This window comes from Colletes latitarsis, chromosome 1, assembly GCF_051014445.1.
Source record: "Colletes latitarsis isolate SP2378_abdomen chromosome 1, iyColLati1, whole genome shotgun sequence".
Classification (NCBI taxonomy): Eukaryota; Metazoa; Arthropoda; class Insecta; order Hymenoptera; family Colletidae; genus Colletes; species Colletes latitarsis.
Genome location: NC_135134.1, coordinates 52338185 through 52357119, shown reverse-complemented (window position 1 = coordinate 52357119; position 18935 = coordinate 52338185). Strand labels below are relative to the sequence as shown.

General features: G+C 49.3%; 1 protein-coding gene across 9 annotated transcripts in view; it reads left to right on the top strand.

Moving 5' to 3' along the window:
* Positions 1 to 18935, top strand: part of LOC143344276 (uncharacterized) — a 174024-nt gene that overhangs the window by 110420 nt on the left and 44669 nt on the right. For all 9 annotated transcript variants that reach the window (XR_013080091.1, XR_013080094.1, XM_076770199.1 and 6 more), the window contains exons 6-11: positions 1257 to 2353; positions 2743 to 2959; positions 3130 to 3378; positions 3700 to 4066; positions 5182 to 5479; positions 6937 to 11298. Coding sequence is in view for 7 of the 9 variants with exons in the window: in XM_076770199.1 (XP_076626314.1) it covers positions 1257 to 2353; positions 2743 to 2959; positions 3130 to 3378; positions 3700 to 4066; positions 5182 to 5479; positions 6937 to 11298 (6590 nt within the window). In the remaining 2 variants the exon portion in view is untranslated. The remainder of the gene's footprint in view (positions 1 to 1256; positions 2354 to 2742; positions 2960 to 3129; positions 3379 to 3699; positions 4067 to 5181; positions 5480 to 6936; positions 11299 to 18935) is intronic.

The following is an 18935-nucleotide window of genomic DNA, read 5'->3' as shown; positions in this document are numbered from 1 at the left end:
TTGATTTTCGTCTTATTTTGGCCTCTAGGATCCCCTATTAAATCGATTTCGATTCTAGTTTTGTGTCATAGTTCTTTAAGGGTGGATTTTCAAAGTGGAATATCAACTTCCTGGTTCTTCTTCTTCTTCAGAGTCGTCCTTTCCTCATCGACAGTAAATTAACCCTTTGCACTCGGCTGTCCCCTCTGAGGGGACATCCAACAAAGAATTTTTCTCCTCTAAGCGAAGAATGTAAAAAAAAGATATGTTTACTTGGATATTTACTATCTATTTCCTGAGAAATAGTCTCCGAATGCAAAGGGTTGATAAAGTGAACGCAAAGTTGCAGTCGACCGGTTTATTGTAATAGACTGGTGAATATGAGTAACTGTGTTGACGTGTCGCAAACAAGGAAGTGAAGTCGAACGAGCTGATTTTCTCTCCTTTTTACCGAACGACTCGCCAAATAAAAGCAAAGAGGAAGTATTACGAAGCAGAGCGAAAGGGCGAGGTTCATCAAATAAGGTGTTCTCGGGATCGATTATCGGAAAGGTCTCGCTATTATTTCCGAACAATCGACGTTCCATCGTATACGTAAAAGATTTAATAGCGTCAAAAGAAAAGACTCCGGTATGTTAATATAAGAATAAAGAAAAAGTCGAACCTTAACTATCCCTCGATCTGTACAAACGATATTTACGGGAGTTTCACGCGCGTGGAAAGCGGCGATGTAAAACTTTTGGACGAAAGCCTGAATCGTGTACACGGTTGAACTTTTTAATCGGCGAATGGATCCTGCTCGTTTTTCGCCGGCAGCCTCGTAGTGGACACGCGATCCTAAAATTGCCGATGCAGATATCGATACGGTGAAACGATAGAGATGTTTTGACGGAAACTCGGTTCAACTTTTGTTATCCGGGTAAATAGAGAGACACAAGCGTTCCGGGGGAAAACAAAGTTTGACGCGATAACACTCCGTGTTGATCTTTACGCGTACGTGGAAACGGGACAATCTCTTTTACTTTTTACCGTATCGAAAAAACATCGAATATTTTCCGACGATCCAGGGCGGCGACTCTTAAAAACAGTCCACGCTTGGCGAGAGTTCGTTTTGATCTCTTTGCAGTCGCTATCGAGAAGTTTTTAATTCGAATTCCGCGACAAATTACGTCGTCGATGCACGACGTCGATGCTTCTGCGTCTTGAAGGACTACCCGTGACTCGGCGCGAGGATGCAAATACGACGGGGAATAATGAATAAATTCGATGTGCTTCAGCGGAGCCGGCGAGGCGGCGGTGGTGATCGAGATAGAAGGCCAGCAGGACGGCGAGCGTAGCGCGAGACCCAGCGTCTCGTCGATCTCCTCGATCCTGAATCAAAGCGCGGACGACAGCGACTCCGGGTTCCACGGTTTCCAATCGCGGGACGATCCCAGTCACGCCTCCAACAACAACTCGAGCCCGAACAGCGTGAACACCGCCTCGTTCCCGAATCTCAGCGGTAGCAACGGCAACACCAACACCGGCAACGGGTCCAACAGCAACAACAACAGCAACGGCAACAGCAACGTCGGGAACGCGACCACGAACAACGTGAACGAGGTCCAGCCGATGGTGAACGGTTGGATCCAGCAACAGTCACAGTTCGGTCAGCCCAGCACGTCCCAGCATCAGCAACAGCAACAGCAATACGGCCAGCTGATGCCGTCGCCCCAGCAACTGCAACAGAACTACGCTCGCCAGCACCAGGCGTTGCTGCACCAGCTCCTCCCCCACCAGAACGCCGCGCAAAGCCATCAGGCCCACCAGCACAAGCAACAGCAACAGTCCCAGCCGCATCCAACGGCCAGCAACGTTCAAACAGTACAACCGATGCCCAGGAAATTCGGGCAACCGATCTACGCGAACGCCCCGCCCAAACCCAGGAGGCTGACAGACGGATCGACGGAGTATTCCACCCCCTCACCGGACCCCGATTACAGGAAGTCCCCGGTCTCGCCGGACGTCACGGTGACCAGCAAGAGTCCCATGTCGGACTACGACAGGAGCAGCGTGATCTACGGGACCAGGATGAGCCAGCCGTCCCAGCAGAGCCTCAGGACCGACAAATCGGGCCTGAATTACGGCTACGGTCAGGTGCAGACCGAGAGACGCACGCCAGATACTTACGGGCGCAGCGCGGCGAAACCGCGGTCCGGCAGAGGGAACGGGGACTACGAGGAAGTGTACGGCGTGCCGCAGCTCTACCAGAGGCCCGCTGGGCCCGTTGGATACTCGAAGGGGGCCTCGCCCGCCCCCATTCCGATACCCCTTTACGCGCAACAGTACCAGCAGCACCAGCAGCAGGTCCACTCTCCGGTCGCGTCCGTTAACGGTGAGTGTCTAGAGTTCCGCCATCTTGACGGGCCCAAAATAATTTTTGGCACGCGTTCGATCGAAGTAACTTGTTTATGAAGCGTTTCTTGAACTTTAGGGAACAGTTTTTTTTTAGTGTCTATGGCTATTTGCAGCGAACAAAATGGCGTTGTCCTGGAGCATCTAAGTGGTAACTGAAGACCGCCATTTTCTCCGGTATAAATAGACGTAGAGGTTTGAAAAAAATTGCTTTCGAAAGTTAAAGGAACGCTTTAGACCTGGTGAAGAGGTTATTTGAATCGAAAAAATTCGACGAGGTTGAAAAGTGGGTCGAAAGTTTATCGTCCGCTCTCGTCATGGTTTCGCGGGTTCTAATCGAATTATAAACGTTGTTAATTGGATTGACAGTGCCGATAATGAGGCAGCCCAGGGCACAGCCACCGCCGCGGCCCCACAGCGCGGACTTCTTGGAGTACGAAGCGGCCAGGAGACCCCAACAGCAAGTGCAACAGCAATGCGAGGAAGCGTTGAACCAACAGAGGCGTCCACAGAGGCCTAAATCCAGCTTAGACATAGTCACTCCGTCGGACGCTGCGAACGATGGATATTTCTATTCGGAAGAAAGGTAAGGAATCGCGTATTTCTTAAACGTTTCACCGAGTAGAATGAAGATGGAATAGTTTCGACACCATCGAGATAAGGGTAATTGTTAAAAGAGATTTCCAGCAAATAGAAATAGTCTAAATCGTTATTCTCCCGGGGGATCGATATTGTTTACGGGTGTGTTTGGATCAGATACGCGGCACAGATGCGGCAATCCGCAGTTTATCTCCACCAGACGCCTCAGCATCACCAGCAACAAAGGAACCAATCGCTTTCGCGGGCGACAATGCCGTCGAAGGTAACGGGAATCCGCGACAGAGGCGACGAAAGTAGAATAGCAACGTTGCCGGAGGCTTCGTGCTCCGGGTTGAGACGAGGACAACGCGAACACGTCCATCAGCAGCACGTGGTGTCCCATCAATCGCTTCATAGGCATACCGAGTGAGTCACGCCAATATCCTTTTGTCGCTTCCTCCACTCCACGAATTTCGTCGCGTTCTTCGAGATCCGTACGAAGAAACTGATTATTCGCTGTTTACCCGCGTATCTGGTAAAGATCTGATCGTCTCTTTGAGAGCAAACCAAAACGGTTCCATTCTGAAAAATGGCGACAGCACTAAACGACGATCAGATTCGATCTTTTGCTCGCGGAACTGAGAATCCTACGGTAAGCTAGCGTCGCGCGAAGGTGGAACGCGTTAATTGCGAGCGTAAGATTGAATCAGAAGGTACAAGACGGCTGGAATTTGTCCGTTCGGGCAGGATGAACAGCAGCGAGGCGAAGCTGAGGAGGTCCTTGCGGGAGAAGAGCTACGAGTCGAGCAGCCGTGAAATGTTGACTCATATGGAGGACGGGACGGTCCCGCGGAGAATTCCACGGGACTACGAGTCGTCGATGGGGTGGGGCAGGCCGGCGAGCCACTCCAGCCAAGGGGCCCATCTGGCACAACCGTGTCACGCTCCTCACGTCGGCGCCAGACGATGGAACGACCAGCAACAGTTCTGCAGGTCTGCGTCCGCGCGACTCCCGAGGACGAGGCATCCGGCGGCCCTGGACCCCGACGACGACGATTACGGCGAACGATCTTCCGAGCAGGACTCCAGGGATGGTGAACGCAAAATCCAACAGGTTGGTCTCCTTTCTCATTTATCATTGATCAAATCACTTGACACATACAAGAGATACGAAACCACCGTGTTAACTGGAATTGTTCGAATCGCAGAATAGTTTTGAATCCGATTTTCATTCACGCATGTCCGTCAGACACACTCGGTTAAACCAAGATAGCTGTAACGCTGTTTAACACAAAGGCTCGAACAGAAACAGTTGCGTTAATTAGAACAGTGGAAACAGCTCTTAGCTTAAGGCGGATTTAACAAAAACAAATCTCGTAACAATTTTCTTTTTTAAACGTTCTGTGCAAGAACCAATTTGCTTCGTCTAGCAAGGGGCAGAGTTTCCGTGGACCTAAATATGGGTTCAAAGGAGATGATTCACAGATCGTCCCTTTGCTTACGAGCGTCCGTTGGCTCGTCAGTGGACGAAACAATTCGTCGACTGCACGGTCAGAGACGATGATTCATACTTGGTTGCAACCTGCCTCGTCTACCTGCATTTCAGTCACGTCGTTCGTGATTCTGCTTTCACTACGATCCGTTCTACGGGCTCGTCATCGTTGTAACAACGTTGCTTGTCCTTTCCGCGTGCATACGCCGTTCCACGTACGTGAAACATCGCGCGTGGCCTCGCCACTTCCTCCCGTGTGCCTCGAATTCCAACGATTTACATCTAAAAATATCAGGAGCATCTTCGCCACGGTTACGGGTTTTATCCCTTAAACGTACTCTCAATTTCGACCGAATTATTTTACTTAACGTTAATTCTTATCAAATTGATAAATAGAAATCAACTTGAATTTTCAAATAATTACATTGATGATCCACTTGAGGGTTAATCCACCGTCCATTTGTTTCACCACAGGTACTAATCGTTTAACGATATTTTAAAAATTATACGAACAGTAACGAGTGTAATATGAGGAGTGTAACTTAATCCCAAATTTAAATCACATCGATGTACACCGTAAGGAATATTCTTTATTATTTCTCATTATATTATAATGAGAATAGTATTAAAACGTTTCTGTGGATTGGAGGGGCCGTTTTTAACGATTTCCCGTTGAAGGGAGTAGCATAATGGGGTCGCGATCGAAGAAGTAGTCTAGACTGTCGGACGTGTTGCAGCGGGAGGAGTCGATGAAGCGGCTGCTGGAATGGAAGCAGCGGATGCTGCAGTCGCCGCTAACCCGGAAGCCATCCGGCTCGGCAAACAGAGGCAGAGCGCAGAACGAGCTGTCTAGCTATTACAAGCAACAGGCGCTTCTGGAGCTGGCTGCCCACGAAGCGTCCGTGGCAGAGGGTCGACACTCGAGGAGAAGAGAGGACGTCGGTCATCGTCCGCACGCGCGAAGCAAGAGCACCGACGGACGGAGGACGGTCGCCAACGTTTCGCGATACAACAGCTACTCCAGCGACGACGAAGGTAGGGACACCTCGCCTGAACTTATTATCTGAGTTGTGGCTTTGAGCGACGCGTGCCTTTCGTGGGATTGTTCGATCGTTTTTTAACATCCTTCGAGAACGCGATACGTTTGATGTTTCGTTTGCCTTTGGCTAGCTTTTTGGACCGATGTTTACCGCGTTGAATTTGCGTTTTGTGAATTGCACTGCATGGAGATGTGTACCGTTTCGCCCCCCGGAAGTTCGAAGGTCCCACGGAAGTCGAAAGAACTATCGCGAGTAGATAGCTAGACAGTACTAAAAGAACGATAGCAAAAACCCTAACACACCGGCCGCTCTAACACGGTAAACGTGCGTCGCGAGTTTGAATAAAAACGCTTCTGCACGTCGAGAGAGGCAGTTTACCAAAGACCACGGGCACGCTCGTTCGCGTGACGCTGACTGCGCATGACGATGGATATTATTTTGTTTTTTTGTCCCTAAGTACGACGATATATATTCTCCATTTTTTTAAATAAAGTGCCTTTGTACCATTTGAACTCGTGAGTCCAATTAATCTGTGTGCATCGCAGCCTACCTACACCGTTATTTCCGATGCGATCGATTCGTGAGCTCCTTGGAACTAACACGAAACGCACGATTAAAAAATAAAAAAAAAAAGAAAGGAAACACCGTATTGTTTGCGACCCCGAGAATCGAGCGGACGTCGCCTACGAGTATATCGAGTTTTCTCGTCCCTGCGCTCTCCTCCTCTCTGTATCTCTGGTTTTGTTTCTCTTTCTATCGCCGAGACCGCCCCACACCGAGGGACAGAGACGAAAGTTTGTAGATAGCCACGATCTTTCGGAGGGTGAATGGAAAAAAAAATGTACAAAATCAAATAAAAAAAAATAAAAAAAAAAATAAATATTTTGTAAGATATAAGAGAGCCGGAATCTGCAAACGTTTTCTCCGTGGGGGCTCCTTCTCTTTGCTGCTGTCGGGGTCTGACTGGTGAATGGGAACGAATTAACACCTTTGGAATTTAACTGTCGACCGTTACGACCTAACCACTCGTACTAAAGCTGTATTACTTTGCGAAATGTGGGTCAGCATGGCATGCCAGAGGATTATCACTAACACTATCGTAGAGGCGTTCAGCCGCAGCTGCAGTTTACCTTCCAGCTCGCAAAACGTGTGTCTCCGCTGGCCGAGATACATCCAGAGAACACGATCGGTCCTTGGATCGTTGCGGGATCGGTTCGGTGCTTGGAAACGATAATTTAAAAGCTAAACCGCGCGTACCAAAGGGCGCAAAACTAGGGAACTGTCGCGAAGATCCCAGAATCCATAATCCAGAATCATTCTCGCAACGATCGGGATCCGACCACAGCTTGGTTAACCTTGGCTTGGACTGCATCGAGAGGGTTGGGTTGTCCATTAATTTGATCCGTGAGTAACGAACGTGCTCGTGTGTTTGTTTTGTAACGGACAAATCAGAGCTGGGAGATGTCCGGAGGAAGCGTACGCGCAGACCCTCGCATGCAGGAAGGAGCCCCCGGCAGACCGGAGACACTCGAATACCGGTCCAAGACGCCGTCACCGGAACCGGCCGCCAGAATCAGAACGTACCACGAACCTCGATCGACCGCAAAACGAGCCCCAACGCTTTGTTGCCGCCCAATATGGGTGGAATACCCCCCGACGCCGGCTACGAGGAAGTCAGCTTCCCCTCGACGATGAGGCTCGATCGTTCCTCGCCGTACCCGGCCGTGGAGCAGAGGTCCGTCGCCAGGAACGATCAGGACCTCGACGAGAACAAGTTTAAGAAGAAACCGTCAGGAATCTTGAAGTCCTCTGGAGTCTATGGCGGCGACCAACCCGTCGACAACTCGTCCGTCGAGTACGCGGACACCTGGCCGTCCCAGAAGAACGTCCAATGGATCGGGAAGAGGGACGACTGGGACTCCAACATCGACGAGAGCAAAGTGATCAGGGAGTTCTCGTACCAGTACATCAAGCCCAAAGAGGAATCCGAGAGGAACGAGGACAGACCGGAAACCATGAACCTGGTGCAGTGCAGGATCAGATCGTTCGAGCAGAGCATGGACGGGTCCAGTCCCGTGAAGGAGGTGCTCGCCATGCAGGAACCCTTGAAGGTGTCGCCCCTCCAGGCGACCGAGGCTCACGTCTCGAGGCTGGACTCGTCGAAGAAGGCGTCGTCGGTGATCCGTAGCTTCGCTCTGGGCGAGCCCGAGACCCAGTACAGGGACGCGAAGAACGGCCACGCGAAGCAAGCGTCCACGGACAGCAACAAGTCGGTGAAGGATCTGCTGGCCGATTTCGAGAGGAAGTCCCAGCAGATACAGAGGCAAGAGTACGGTAGACGTCAAGAGGTGAAGCATCGCGGGGTGTTCAGCGACTCGGAGGCCCTGCTCTACGACACCGGAAGCGACCTGGATAGGAACGAGGACGTCAGGATAGATCAGCTCCTGCCCGAGCCTGTCGACGACGACAAAGTCTACGTCGACACGGCGAAGAAGAAGACCGACGTTTCCTTCAGACGGAAGAAGAGATCGTCGTCGAGGGACCGTGTCGCGCCTACGGAGGACCTGGACATCGCGTCGAACCCCGGTTGCACCAGATTGAGCGTCACGGAGTCTCTGTTGACCCACGGTGACCAGTTCTCCGGAGAAAGCGGAACGACTAGTCCCACCGTGAAGCACGAGGACATCAATCCGGAGGAACATTATCTGCCCATGTCGCCCAGGAAAGCTATACTAGACCCTAACTGCGACGATCGGCCAGATCCAAAGATGATGGAGAGCTTGTTCGCGAACCTGGAGCACGAGGAGAGCTCGTACGTGGAGATGGCGCAAAACGGTATGACGCATTCGCTACTAGCGCCAAACGGGGAGACCAGGAAACACGATTCCGGCGACTACTCAACCCTGGACACCCCCCACTACGAGTTCGTTTGCGTCTCGGACAGCAAAATGGAGCCGGTGTACATGGAGGTGAGCCAGCTGTCGGAGAAGGAAGAGGACAAGAAGAGGACGTCTCACGACGATTCCGTGCACTCGAGGACAGACCTGCCGGACATCCTGACGGCTCTGAAATCCGACAGCTCGGACGCGGACGACGAGTCCTCCAAGGATCTCGACTCGATCGACGCTCCGCGTCACCCCAGGTTCAGTTTGTCCGACACTTTTCGACCTGCATCCTATTATTTGGGCGCCAGTCGAACCATGATCGCCGAGCTCCACGATTCCTCCGACAGCGAGTTAGTGTCACCGCCGCCGATTCCCACCTCTCCACCGCCGCTGGACGATCTGGACTCGCTGGACATGCAGGAGTCGCTGGAGATCAAGAAAGTGTCGCCCCAGGTGGCCGTGACGAAGGACAACGGCTCGAGCAGGGACTCGCCGAAGTCGTGGAACAAACCGATGGGTCAGGTCGAGACTCACAGACCCCCGTCCAGGTTCTCGGACGCCACGATCAGCTCCACGTTCAGGGACAGCCGAATGTCCCTGGAGAGCGCGTCTGGAAGCGATTCCGTCGAGCTGAGAACGCCGGAGGAGGAGGCGAGGCACAGACAATTGAAAACGAGACCTGTCAGCGAGGTCTGCGAGGTCCTGGACAGCTTGGACGAGTTGGAATCCCTTGGAAGTCGTTTCGACGGGGCCAGCATCGACCTGGATCAGTACCTGGAGGAACTGCAGGCCCGCGACGCCTTCAACGTGGACCTGTACGCGAAGGATCTCAGCTACAACAGCATATACGGCTTCAACGAGAACATGATGGTGGTGGACAAGCTCCAGAAGACCACCTGCCAGAACCTGTCGCGGCAGACGAACCTGGGTTTAGGGAACCTCGGTGCCGTGAACAAGATGGGCTCGGCCAGCAGTCTGCCTTCCATGAGGGTTTGCGACATTCCTCCCTCTCATCAACACTCGCAGTCCTTCACCGGCGACGCCCACTACGAAAACGTTACCAGCTTCTCTCCGTTGAGGTGCTCGCCAGCCGTTCGATCGGACAACGAGCAGACCCGGGACGGAGGTCACAGGCTTCGAAGGACCTCTCAGAACAATCTGTTGACATCCTCCCACAGCAGGGAGTCTAGCTACTCCATTTCTACTTCGATGGCCTGTCAGAGGCCAGCCAGCGCGCAGTCCTCGATGCACTCGCCTACCGGTTCCATCTCCCTAGGGAGCCACGGGAACAGCTTGGTCGCGAACGTCCTGCGGAACGCGAGTCCATACTCCGATCAGCGGTTCCAAAGCCACTCCAGATCGGCCAGCCAAGATTCCGCCCGGTACTCGATGATATCGAACCACAGGTCGTCGTCCAGCCAAGACTCCAGCCACTATCCGACCTCGACGTCGACCGTGAAAGCCACCCCGGTGCCTCAGTCCTATTTACCGAACGAGTCGCGATCCCAGAGCGAGCAGTCGGGTGCACCGTACTATTACTCCGACCTGCAAGCCAGCGCCAACGCCATGGACACCGAATCGGCCAAACCGATCGGTCACACCTCCAGGCTACCTCAGCTGAACAACCAGAGGGACGATGCGTCAGCGTTGAACAAGAGGAACGACATAGGTCGCATAGTGAACCCCATCGCCAGGCAAATGCCCAGGCAGATCCAGGTGGAGGACATCGACGAAGCCAGACGCATAGCCGCGGAGCTCAGGAAGACCACTTGCCAGCTGCTGGGCGACAACAAGGTGGACCTGGTGGACAAGAAGAACTTCTACGAGGCGGACACCCTCAGGCGGGTCAAGTCCACGGATCCCCTGCCGGACATTTCATCCGCGGAGATCAGCACCAGGAACCTCTATCCTCACGGCCTCCGGGACAAGTCTAGCGGCCAGTCGAGTCTACGGGAGGCGTTCGAGCTGATGCACATGGCGCAAACGTCTCACCGGAGGTCGAGATCGTTGGAGGGTCTCCTGGACGACGTGGGTCTCCAGAACCTGATGGAACAGAGGAACCGTAGCAACCGCGTGGCGACCGTTCAGCCAGCGCAAACCGAGGAAGCACCGCAGAACGTCAGCAACGTGTCGACGTCCGGCAACTTCAGCGCGGAGGATCCCTGGGAGCAGGACTCGTTGTGGCGGGAGAGTCTGCGGAGAGTCAGTCTGAGGAACGCCAGGTCCCTGGACAACCTGGACAGCCCGCCCAGGCCGACGGGGTCGTCCAGTTCGGACGCCAAGGGTCGCAACAAGGTGACCCGTGGCGCCACCTACGTGAACGACAGCGTGATCCTGAGGCGGGAGAACTGCCTGGAGGACGCCGCGGAGAGGCCACGCGTGAAACGCAGACCCAACAAGGACCAGGTCGACGACCTGACCTACGAGAGCCTCTCGATGGACCGGATACACGCGGGCGGTTACGTATGGGACGCGGAGAACGAGGCGTACAGGAAAGCGACCGCCGAGGACACGAATCATTTTTTAGAGGAGGGCAACCTTCCCCCGGTTCGCCTGATCTCGGAGACGCAGATGTCGGGCACGACGTCCGCGGCGTTCGAGCTCGACCGCGAGAAACTGCGCCAGTGGGACCTGCTGTCGAGCGCCTGCTTGCTCCAGGAACAGCAGCGGGGCTCGATGGCGGACTCGGGGCGAGGGTTGCCAACGTCAGAACGACCTGGAGACGTTCTCGATTCAAGGAACAGCACGCACGCCACGACTGGCGTCGCCATCACCGCGACCACGACCGCGATCGCCAGCGAGCCGGACGTCGTGTTGAAGGTGCTAGCCGCGAACGTCTCGACGACCACGAGCGCGACGACGAACGTTGCCGGGACGACCAAGAGGCAGGAACTGAACGAGACCAAGGATGCTTGTAACCGAGCTACAGGTGAGTGGCTCCTCAAGACCGGTGGTGTGTTCAGGAAGTGACTGGCCGTGTTCCAAAGCGTCGACATGGACTCGATGGACGCCTACGTCCTCGTTCTTAATGCCCGATGGACTCACTGCGACTACCAAATGTACCTGCGTTTACGGTGGCTTGTATAGCGTTTAGCCACACGCTGTATTCTTTTGCATCGCGATCCCAGCCACCGCTGACCTCCTCAAACACGATGCAATTGTGCTTCGTGGAAAGGTCAAACTGTAGGGAACGACGATGGGGTGTTTCTTTTCGTGGAGGAAAATAATCCGTTTCTTGCGGTTCCATACAATTTTCAACGTTTTGATTAATAGTATATGGTGTGTTGGTTCATCGAGTCCCCGATTGGTTAAGTGGGAGCGGCGATCGACGTTTCAAAAGAATACAGTCGTTGTTTCCTAGTTAATACGACAGACCGCGTTCCAACTTGCGCAATTGGTTTGCTCTGAGACTTTCGGGACGATTTTCGCGTGCACGTTAGAGTAGCGACAACGATAATTATCGAGAATGATCGAAACCCGACGAACGTTCGATCAGCGTCTAATTAGTGCGAGTTGGAACACGGCCTGACAGATGAGTGTTGCGTGAGCTGATACACGTGTGAGTGACTCTCGTTAGAGCCTATTGTATGCCGAGGAAAATAGCTTCGCGATTTTACTGAACGAACAGTCTTACTCTACGAATCACCGTGCTCCCGCACGGTCGTTTTATTAGGTTGCTACCGTAAGTCCTGTCCTGTGATTGTCTTGAATACGAATCGAGAATCGCGTGTACCCCCAAAGGTATGCGGATATTGTCCGGGGAGGGTAAACGAGGTCAGCAAAAGGGAATCTCGACGGTTTCTAAACGATTGTTTTTAGACTTCGCCCTGTTTGTTGGGTGGTAATAATAATTTTGTTAATTGGACACAAACCGTCAGAAGATGACGAGTAAAAGATTTGGGCTCGACTTTTCGCAGCAACTTAATATTGATAATTAGTTTCGTTGTATTTAATTTGTCACGTTCAGCTAGATCTTGAACAATTCGCGATGAAACACTTAACGCTTTTATTGTCATTAATACACTGGAGCATTCTACGCACAAAACTTCTGCACAGAGATGGGTAAAACTTTTCTTAGAGTAATAGATAAACAGAAACGTTTTATAAAATAATTTATAGACGACTATTAGGGCGGAACATTGCTTCGTTCCACGATACTTTTCACTCGTCGTGTCAAACTTTTGCCCTTCTCTGCTTCTCCACAGCTTGTCCGTGCCAACTTGAGATCAGAATTGATAGTTGGACGATATTTTTATTTATTACGCGAGCAAACGTGTTCGGTGACAGCAAAAGTGCCAAGCGAGCAATTCAAAACCTTGACGTGCCTACTCTTTTCTAGTAGATAAATCACTTAACGAGTAAGATTGCAGGGTATAAGACTAGGGGTCGATTTTGATAACGACACCGTAATATATATCAGACCTATCGATTTCAGCTTCTTGCGTTAAGTTTCCCTGAGTGTTGTATATACATATTATTAATCGATTCTGTTTTCTTCAGACATTCACTAATATTTCTAGCACTTAAGCGTGATTAAGAGAGATATATATATAAAGTTCAGACGTTTTTCCTACAGTTATCCCCGACTTTTGTACATCTTTGCGTCCTCGACCTCGAAACGAGCCAGAGAAAAAAAAAAGAAAGAAAGGCAAATTGCGTCGCAAAATATTTTCGTAAAATTCCTCGACGCGATTCATAATTCCCCCCGGTATCCCGGAAATTCAGCAAAAACTCGACAATTTTCTACCGCCGCGCCCGATAAGCTGAAATTTATTCGCTGTGACGTCGCGAAATTAGCGACGTTCCGCTTCCGGTTATCTCGGTCCCCCCAGTAAGTTACACTTTCCGACATTCGTGCGCGAGACTCGAAGGAAAATCTGTTCGAATCGTAGGTGAATCGACATCGAAGCTGGACAGTATCAATAAAAATTGAAAAATAGACAACCACATTTCAGTTATCCGGGACTACCTTCCACAGAGATTCTCTTGCAGGTTTGGAGACGCAGCCCGGCATCCCAGTGAGTAACTCTCCCATAATTTACCACCGAATCCATCGTCAGATGCTAAGATGATAGTTTTGTAAGACACTTAAGGCGTACGATATTTGTTTCTATTATAAAAAGAATTCCCGTGCAATTACTCGATGGTTAAATTTAGCGGTGGCGTAATTCTCGCGCAGAGGCGCCAACGAAAATACTGAAAATACACGTTTGAACGTAAAATCGTCGAGTAGGTGAAACGGTCCATTCGGGGAGTCAGGGATTTAAAGCAAACACGAACGAGCTCGGGGAGTTTGGATAACGGTCGTTCGCTGACCGATCGAGAGAGACTCGAGAGTGGCCCAAGAGCCCTCTCACCTACCGACTTCTTAATAAGTACGTTCACCTTCGGTGGTCGAAAACCTGGGGATCAAAGTGGACGCGCGGGGATCGCGATTGGCCGCATTCTCGGGCCACGAGGCGAGAAAAGGAAGGAGAGGAGGCTCCGGGGGAGTCCCGTGTGCTATCGAGAAAACGGGTTCGAGACCGTGGAGAAGGTCGCGCGAGGAGAACCGGCAACGGAAGAGAATAAAAAGGGCAGGAAACGAATCCGTACGACGACCGTCTGCATCGCCGCGCCCGAGTAATCCGCATTAATTCTATTTGCCGTCAAATAATCGCGCCGAAACTCGCTCGAACTGCGCGCGCATCCATCAATGGCGTCTTCAACCTGCCTTTTTTCCTCCAGTTCAATTCTTTAACATTTAAAAAAAAAAAAAATCGCTTCAACAACGTACAGTATTCTGCAAGACTGAAATTTTGATTTTGTAGCATTGTAAACTACATAACCCAATTAATTTTTCTAGTTCCATAGTAGTAAATCTAAGTGTTAGAGGGTTGCACCAAACGAACAGTATTTTCACGAATTTATTACGCAAAGTATGAGCGTTCGTTTGAGATTTTTTTTTAAATTATCTGAGGGCCTAGGTTTCTAATTGTGTAAGAACAAGCAAGCCTTGAAATTCACCTGCAGCGATCCTGCTGGAATTTATCGCGGAGGACAATGGACGTGCTCGCGTTTCGCGTGTCGCAACAGTCTGTTCTCTCGCCTCGATCATCAGATCGTTATCGTGAACACCGTCTCGCGGTAGTCGCTCGAAAGACCTTTTCCGAATCGCGTTCGCGATCTGGCATTTCTCCGACACCCGAGCACAGCGACAACCATAAGCGCGGTAGCTCATAACGCCCGGAGTAATATAATGCGCTTAACGCATTAGATACTCGTTGTACGTTGCTCTTTGTCGCGGGTTCAACAACACCCGACGACAATCGATAGACACGTCGTTTTACTTTTACAGTGTAGTCTTTTCCCCCGGCGAGCTGGACGCGACCGGAAGTCGAACGCGAACGAGTCGCAAACTCTTTAAAACGGCTGCAAGGCCCTCTGAGCGTAAAATTCTTTAAACTTTCTTTTGGAGGGGAATTTTTTGCGAGGGAACCGTGTACGCGCTCGAGCGATATTGTGAAATTTTTTGGGTCGGAAGATCCTCTCGAACACAGTTTTAAACAGAGAAGTTGTGACAGTGGGGAGTAGTATAATATTCGAATAGCAGAAAATGACAGAGCACAGAAGCAGTGGGTATTTAAATAAATTATAACGCGTACTGTTTATTTGCGTCTGAGACGATAAAGCACGTAGCCCCGGAGAAAAACTAGTCCACACAGCCATAAATGCGCTGGAGTCATCGCTTATGCACTCATGGTAATGTGGTCACGTTTCTTTGCACCGGCACACGCGACACAGCGATTCAGAGATTGAAATTACAATACTATAGCGACCAGGCATTCGCGGTATTAGAATATCTGGGGAAACTATTAACTTCAGTTTTTTAATATAAAGTAATTTATAATTGTATTCTTTAAAATTTTCTCGGTCGTAAAGTGCTGATAACCGGTGCACTATGGCTCCCTCGAAACCATGCTATTTTTATAACACTGACTATTATTTAACTCTTTCTGGAGACATCACCATCGAATAATGCATTATAACTATATTGTAATAGTGATTCACACTAGATTTACAGGCATTAATCGCACGCATATTTATCGATACCTTTCATATTGACGATTACCTTAAAATACGATTTTTCTTTTAATTAGAGTACGTATTTATGTCATTGCATCAAACAAATTCAACATAAGTTGTTAAAGAATAATATTTACGCGTTCTGCAATTTTAAATATGGAATCTGACATCCATAAATCTAGTGTTAAACGAAGGATATGCACGAATGATCGATAATCGTGAATAAATTGTCGAGTCTTCGTCTTCCATAAATACAGATGAAAGCCTCCGAAGTAATCGATTCGACGATAGTTTCCTATTCTGATTGACGAATCTAGATCACGGATGTCAGCTTTCGGGGGAAGGCGCGTTCCTGGCGTGGAAGAAGGATTTATTTCCGACCGGATAAAAAATTTAATTCCCCCCCCACCACCACCAGGTGATCCCAGGTGTCCGTTCCCAGACGAGTTCGGGGTAAATATGACCCGGTCAGGGTAAATACGAATCGGTTTATCGACGCTATTCTATTTATTTATTTAAAGTATTTGTTTCGTGGCACACTCGGTGACGATATAGTTAGAGAAACAGACCTTTGAAAAATGTCCCTCGATGGCGGAATTTGCAAAAATAAAAACAGTGACCAGCGTATAGATCGACGACTCGATTTTCCCGAATTTTCTCGCGTACTTTATAGCTTTTTCTCTCCCCTCAAAGCTGAGAGATTTCGCGTATTTCATCCGTCGGGTCATCACGCGGAACGAAAGTATTAAAACGGAAATGTTTTAGGAAATTTCTCGGAGGAATCGAAGACGGATTAAAAAGCTCCCGGTTCGCGTCTCTCATCGATATTTCAAGGCGTACGTAGGAATCGAGGCATCGATCTCCGGACAGTCCCTCGCCTAACTGAATTATACAACGAATTTGCCGTTCCTGTGACTCGCGTCGATCGAATACAAAACCGTTCGAACGTCTGGCTTGAACGTTCTGCATTCCCTTTGAACGTCAACAAGCCTCGATAAGCGATTAAACGTTAAAAAATAACTGTCGTTTATCGAAATTGCTGGATGAATAATATTCATTGCCCTGTCGACTGACGATTGAAAATACTAGATTCAAGAAACACTTTTCAAAACAGCAGATTTTCTAAAATGTAGCTTTTCCTACTCGATGGTGATTGGCGTATCGTAAACGTATCTCAATCAGAGATCATCAGAGGGACTTACGTTAAGACGACCCTAACGGATCCCCAGGACTAATGGTTTCCGTTAATTAAGAGCCTATGGTGCAACTCTATCGCGTATACCTGATGAGCCATTTTCTTGGAAGGTGGATAATAGGGGGCCCCAAAAGTCCAAACTCGAATCCAAATCTGTGCTCACCCCGATACTAACGGTAAATTTACGAAAGATTTATCGCAATAATTAGTCTGATCTTTTCCCCTGTAAATTCTGACCCGTGAGATTTTATTTCCTCGATCCCTGGGCCTGGATGAAAGGAACAGCGCGGCGTAAAAATTCGAATAGACCGCGTTTTCGCGCGAACGATAAACATTTCACAGCCTAGTCCGTTTCCCGGTTATTGTCCAAACGCTTTTACAACCATTTCTTCCGTTAGGAGAAACTATGCAATTACCCACAGGATCCAGGCCATCCGTTATGGAATAAATCGTTCGATGAGTAATTTCCAATTTGCGAGCAGCTTTTTCTCCTCGGTTAGGGAATTCCTCGGTCGTTTCCAGAATTATCGCGCCGTTTCTCTTCCCCTAACAGTCGCTTTAAATCCAATTACGCGTTTACTTTAATTACAGCCTCTAAAAAGACGAAATCGCGCCATATGTTCGATCAGAATCGCGAAACTCCCGTATCACCGCCTCTAAATGCCATAATGGCACGTTCCATATATTCTTCCGGCCACTGGACGTATTTTCTTGCCTTTGTTTGCCATCCGAAAATAAAACCTCGGGGGATTAACCTAAATCGTACCACTTAAGAGCGCCGGGTACAAATTACGAATACCGTTGCGGTGCAATTTAAAAAAGAACGACATCATGGACGGAGGAAAAACACGGATTAGAACGTAGCTCGTCCACTTTGTATTTAGCTGGCCTCGTAAATAAAAGATTTCATCGTTAAATAAAAGATCGCGTGATCCCTTGATCGTCCTTTTGGAAACGTATATTTGTAACGAAGCTTTCCGGAATCTCTGCAACCCCCTCGCGAGTCATTTGGACAGTTAATGCACTCTTTTCCTCGCTCGCCATCCAGGTCGAGTATTAAACGCGTCTAAATGCGGTCTACTTAAAAATTTCGAATTTTTATCCGCGGATATCGATCTCTCGCGACGACTTGAAGGAGCACGATAAAAATATTCAGCTAACGCCGCGTGTATTTCGATCCGGGTCTTGTTTCGCTTTTAAATCGTAATTGACAGCTGCGAGACAGCCGCGAATGATCCGAGCTGGGGAAACTTAATTGTCCCGGGCTGGGAATAAATCTTCGTTCCGCGTTATTTGTACGAAATATTTCGACGAAACACGGCGACGTTCTTAATTCTCTTAGCACGGCGAACTCCGCCGAACGACTATCGAGAAACAAATTTAATCTCGCGAGGCTGGAGGCGCTTTCCGATTTGTAACTACGACTTCAACGAGGCTTCCGTGTACTCGCGGTAATTAGTAAAAGTGTAAATACGCGGCGGCGTTTGCCATTTGGCTGCTGGAGACTTCGATGCCTGAGAAATTTCTGTGAGAACGCCCAATCGTTGCAGTATCGTTATCGTAAAACAGTGCTTTGGAAACGCGTAAACCATACTAACATTGTACTCTCATTTTTGTATCCCACTTGTGGATTATTTCTTTCGTATAAACACGAGTCTCGCAAGTAACGGGGATACATCGAGCTAGTGGGATTCTTTATAGGATCCGGTTCCTCGATAATTGCACGAATCGATATTCGAATAGTCGTTTCGAACCCGTTATTCTGCAACTATCGACTTTCCACGATATGCACCGACGAGGCTTCTCGAAGCATAGACGTTGAAAATTACAAAATAATTGAAATATATTTCTAAGACTGTATAGAAAGAAGAATCGAATTGTTTGGTGGTTAGGAATATTTCGTTGTTGTAGACAACAACCATTTTACCATAATCCTGCACACCAGTTAGGCATCAAAAAATTAAGTGACTCGGGAACATGGCGCTGTGTAGGCTTAATTATAAATATTTTTTAAACATTGCCAAGGGTTTTTTTCAATATTCGTTATACCTAAATGCAGTGCAAACTCTCAGGATAATTGACTGCTTACTTTTTCTTCATTGTAGCACAAAAATTGCCTTGTTTTCCATACCGCTAGAGTTACCTAACCCCGATACCTTTCATACTGACGATTGCTTTAAAATACGATTTTTCATTTAATTAGAATATACAGGGTGTTCGGCCACCCCGGGGAAAAATTTTAATGGGGGATTCTAGAGGCCAAAATAAGACGAAAATTAAGAATACCAATTTGTTGATGAAGGCTT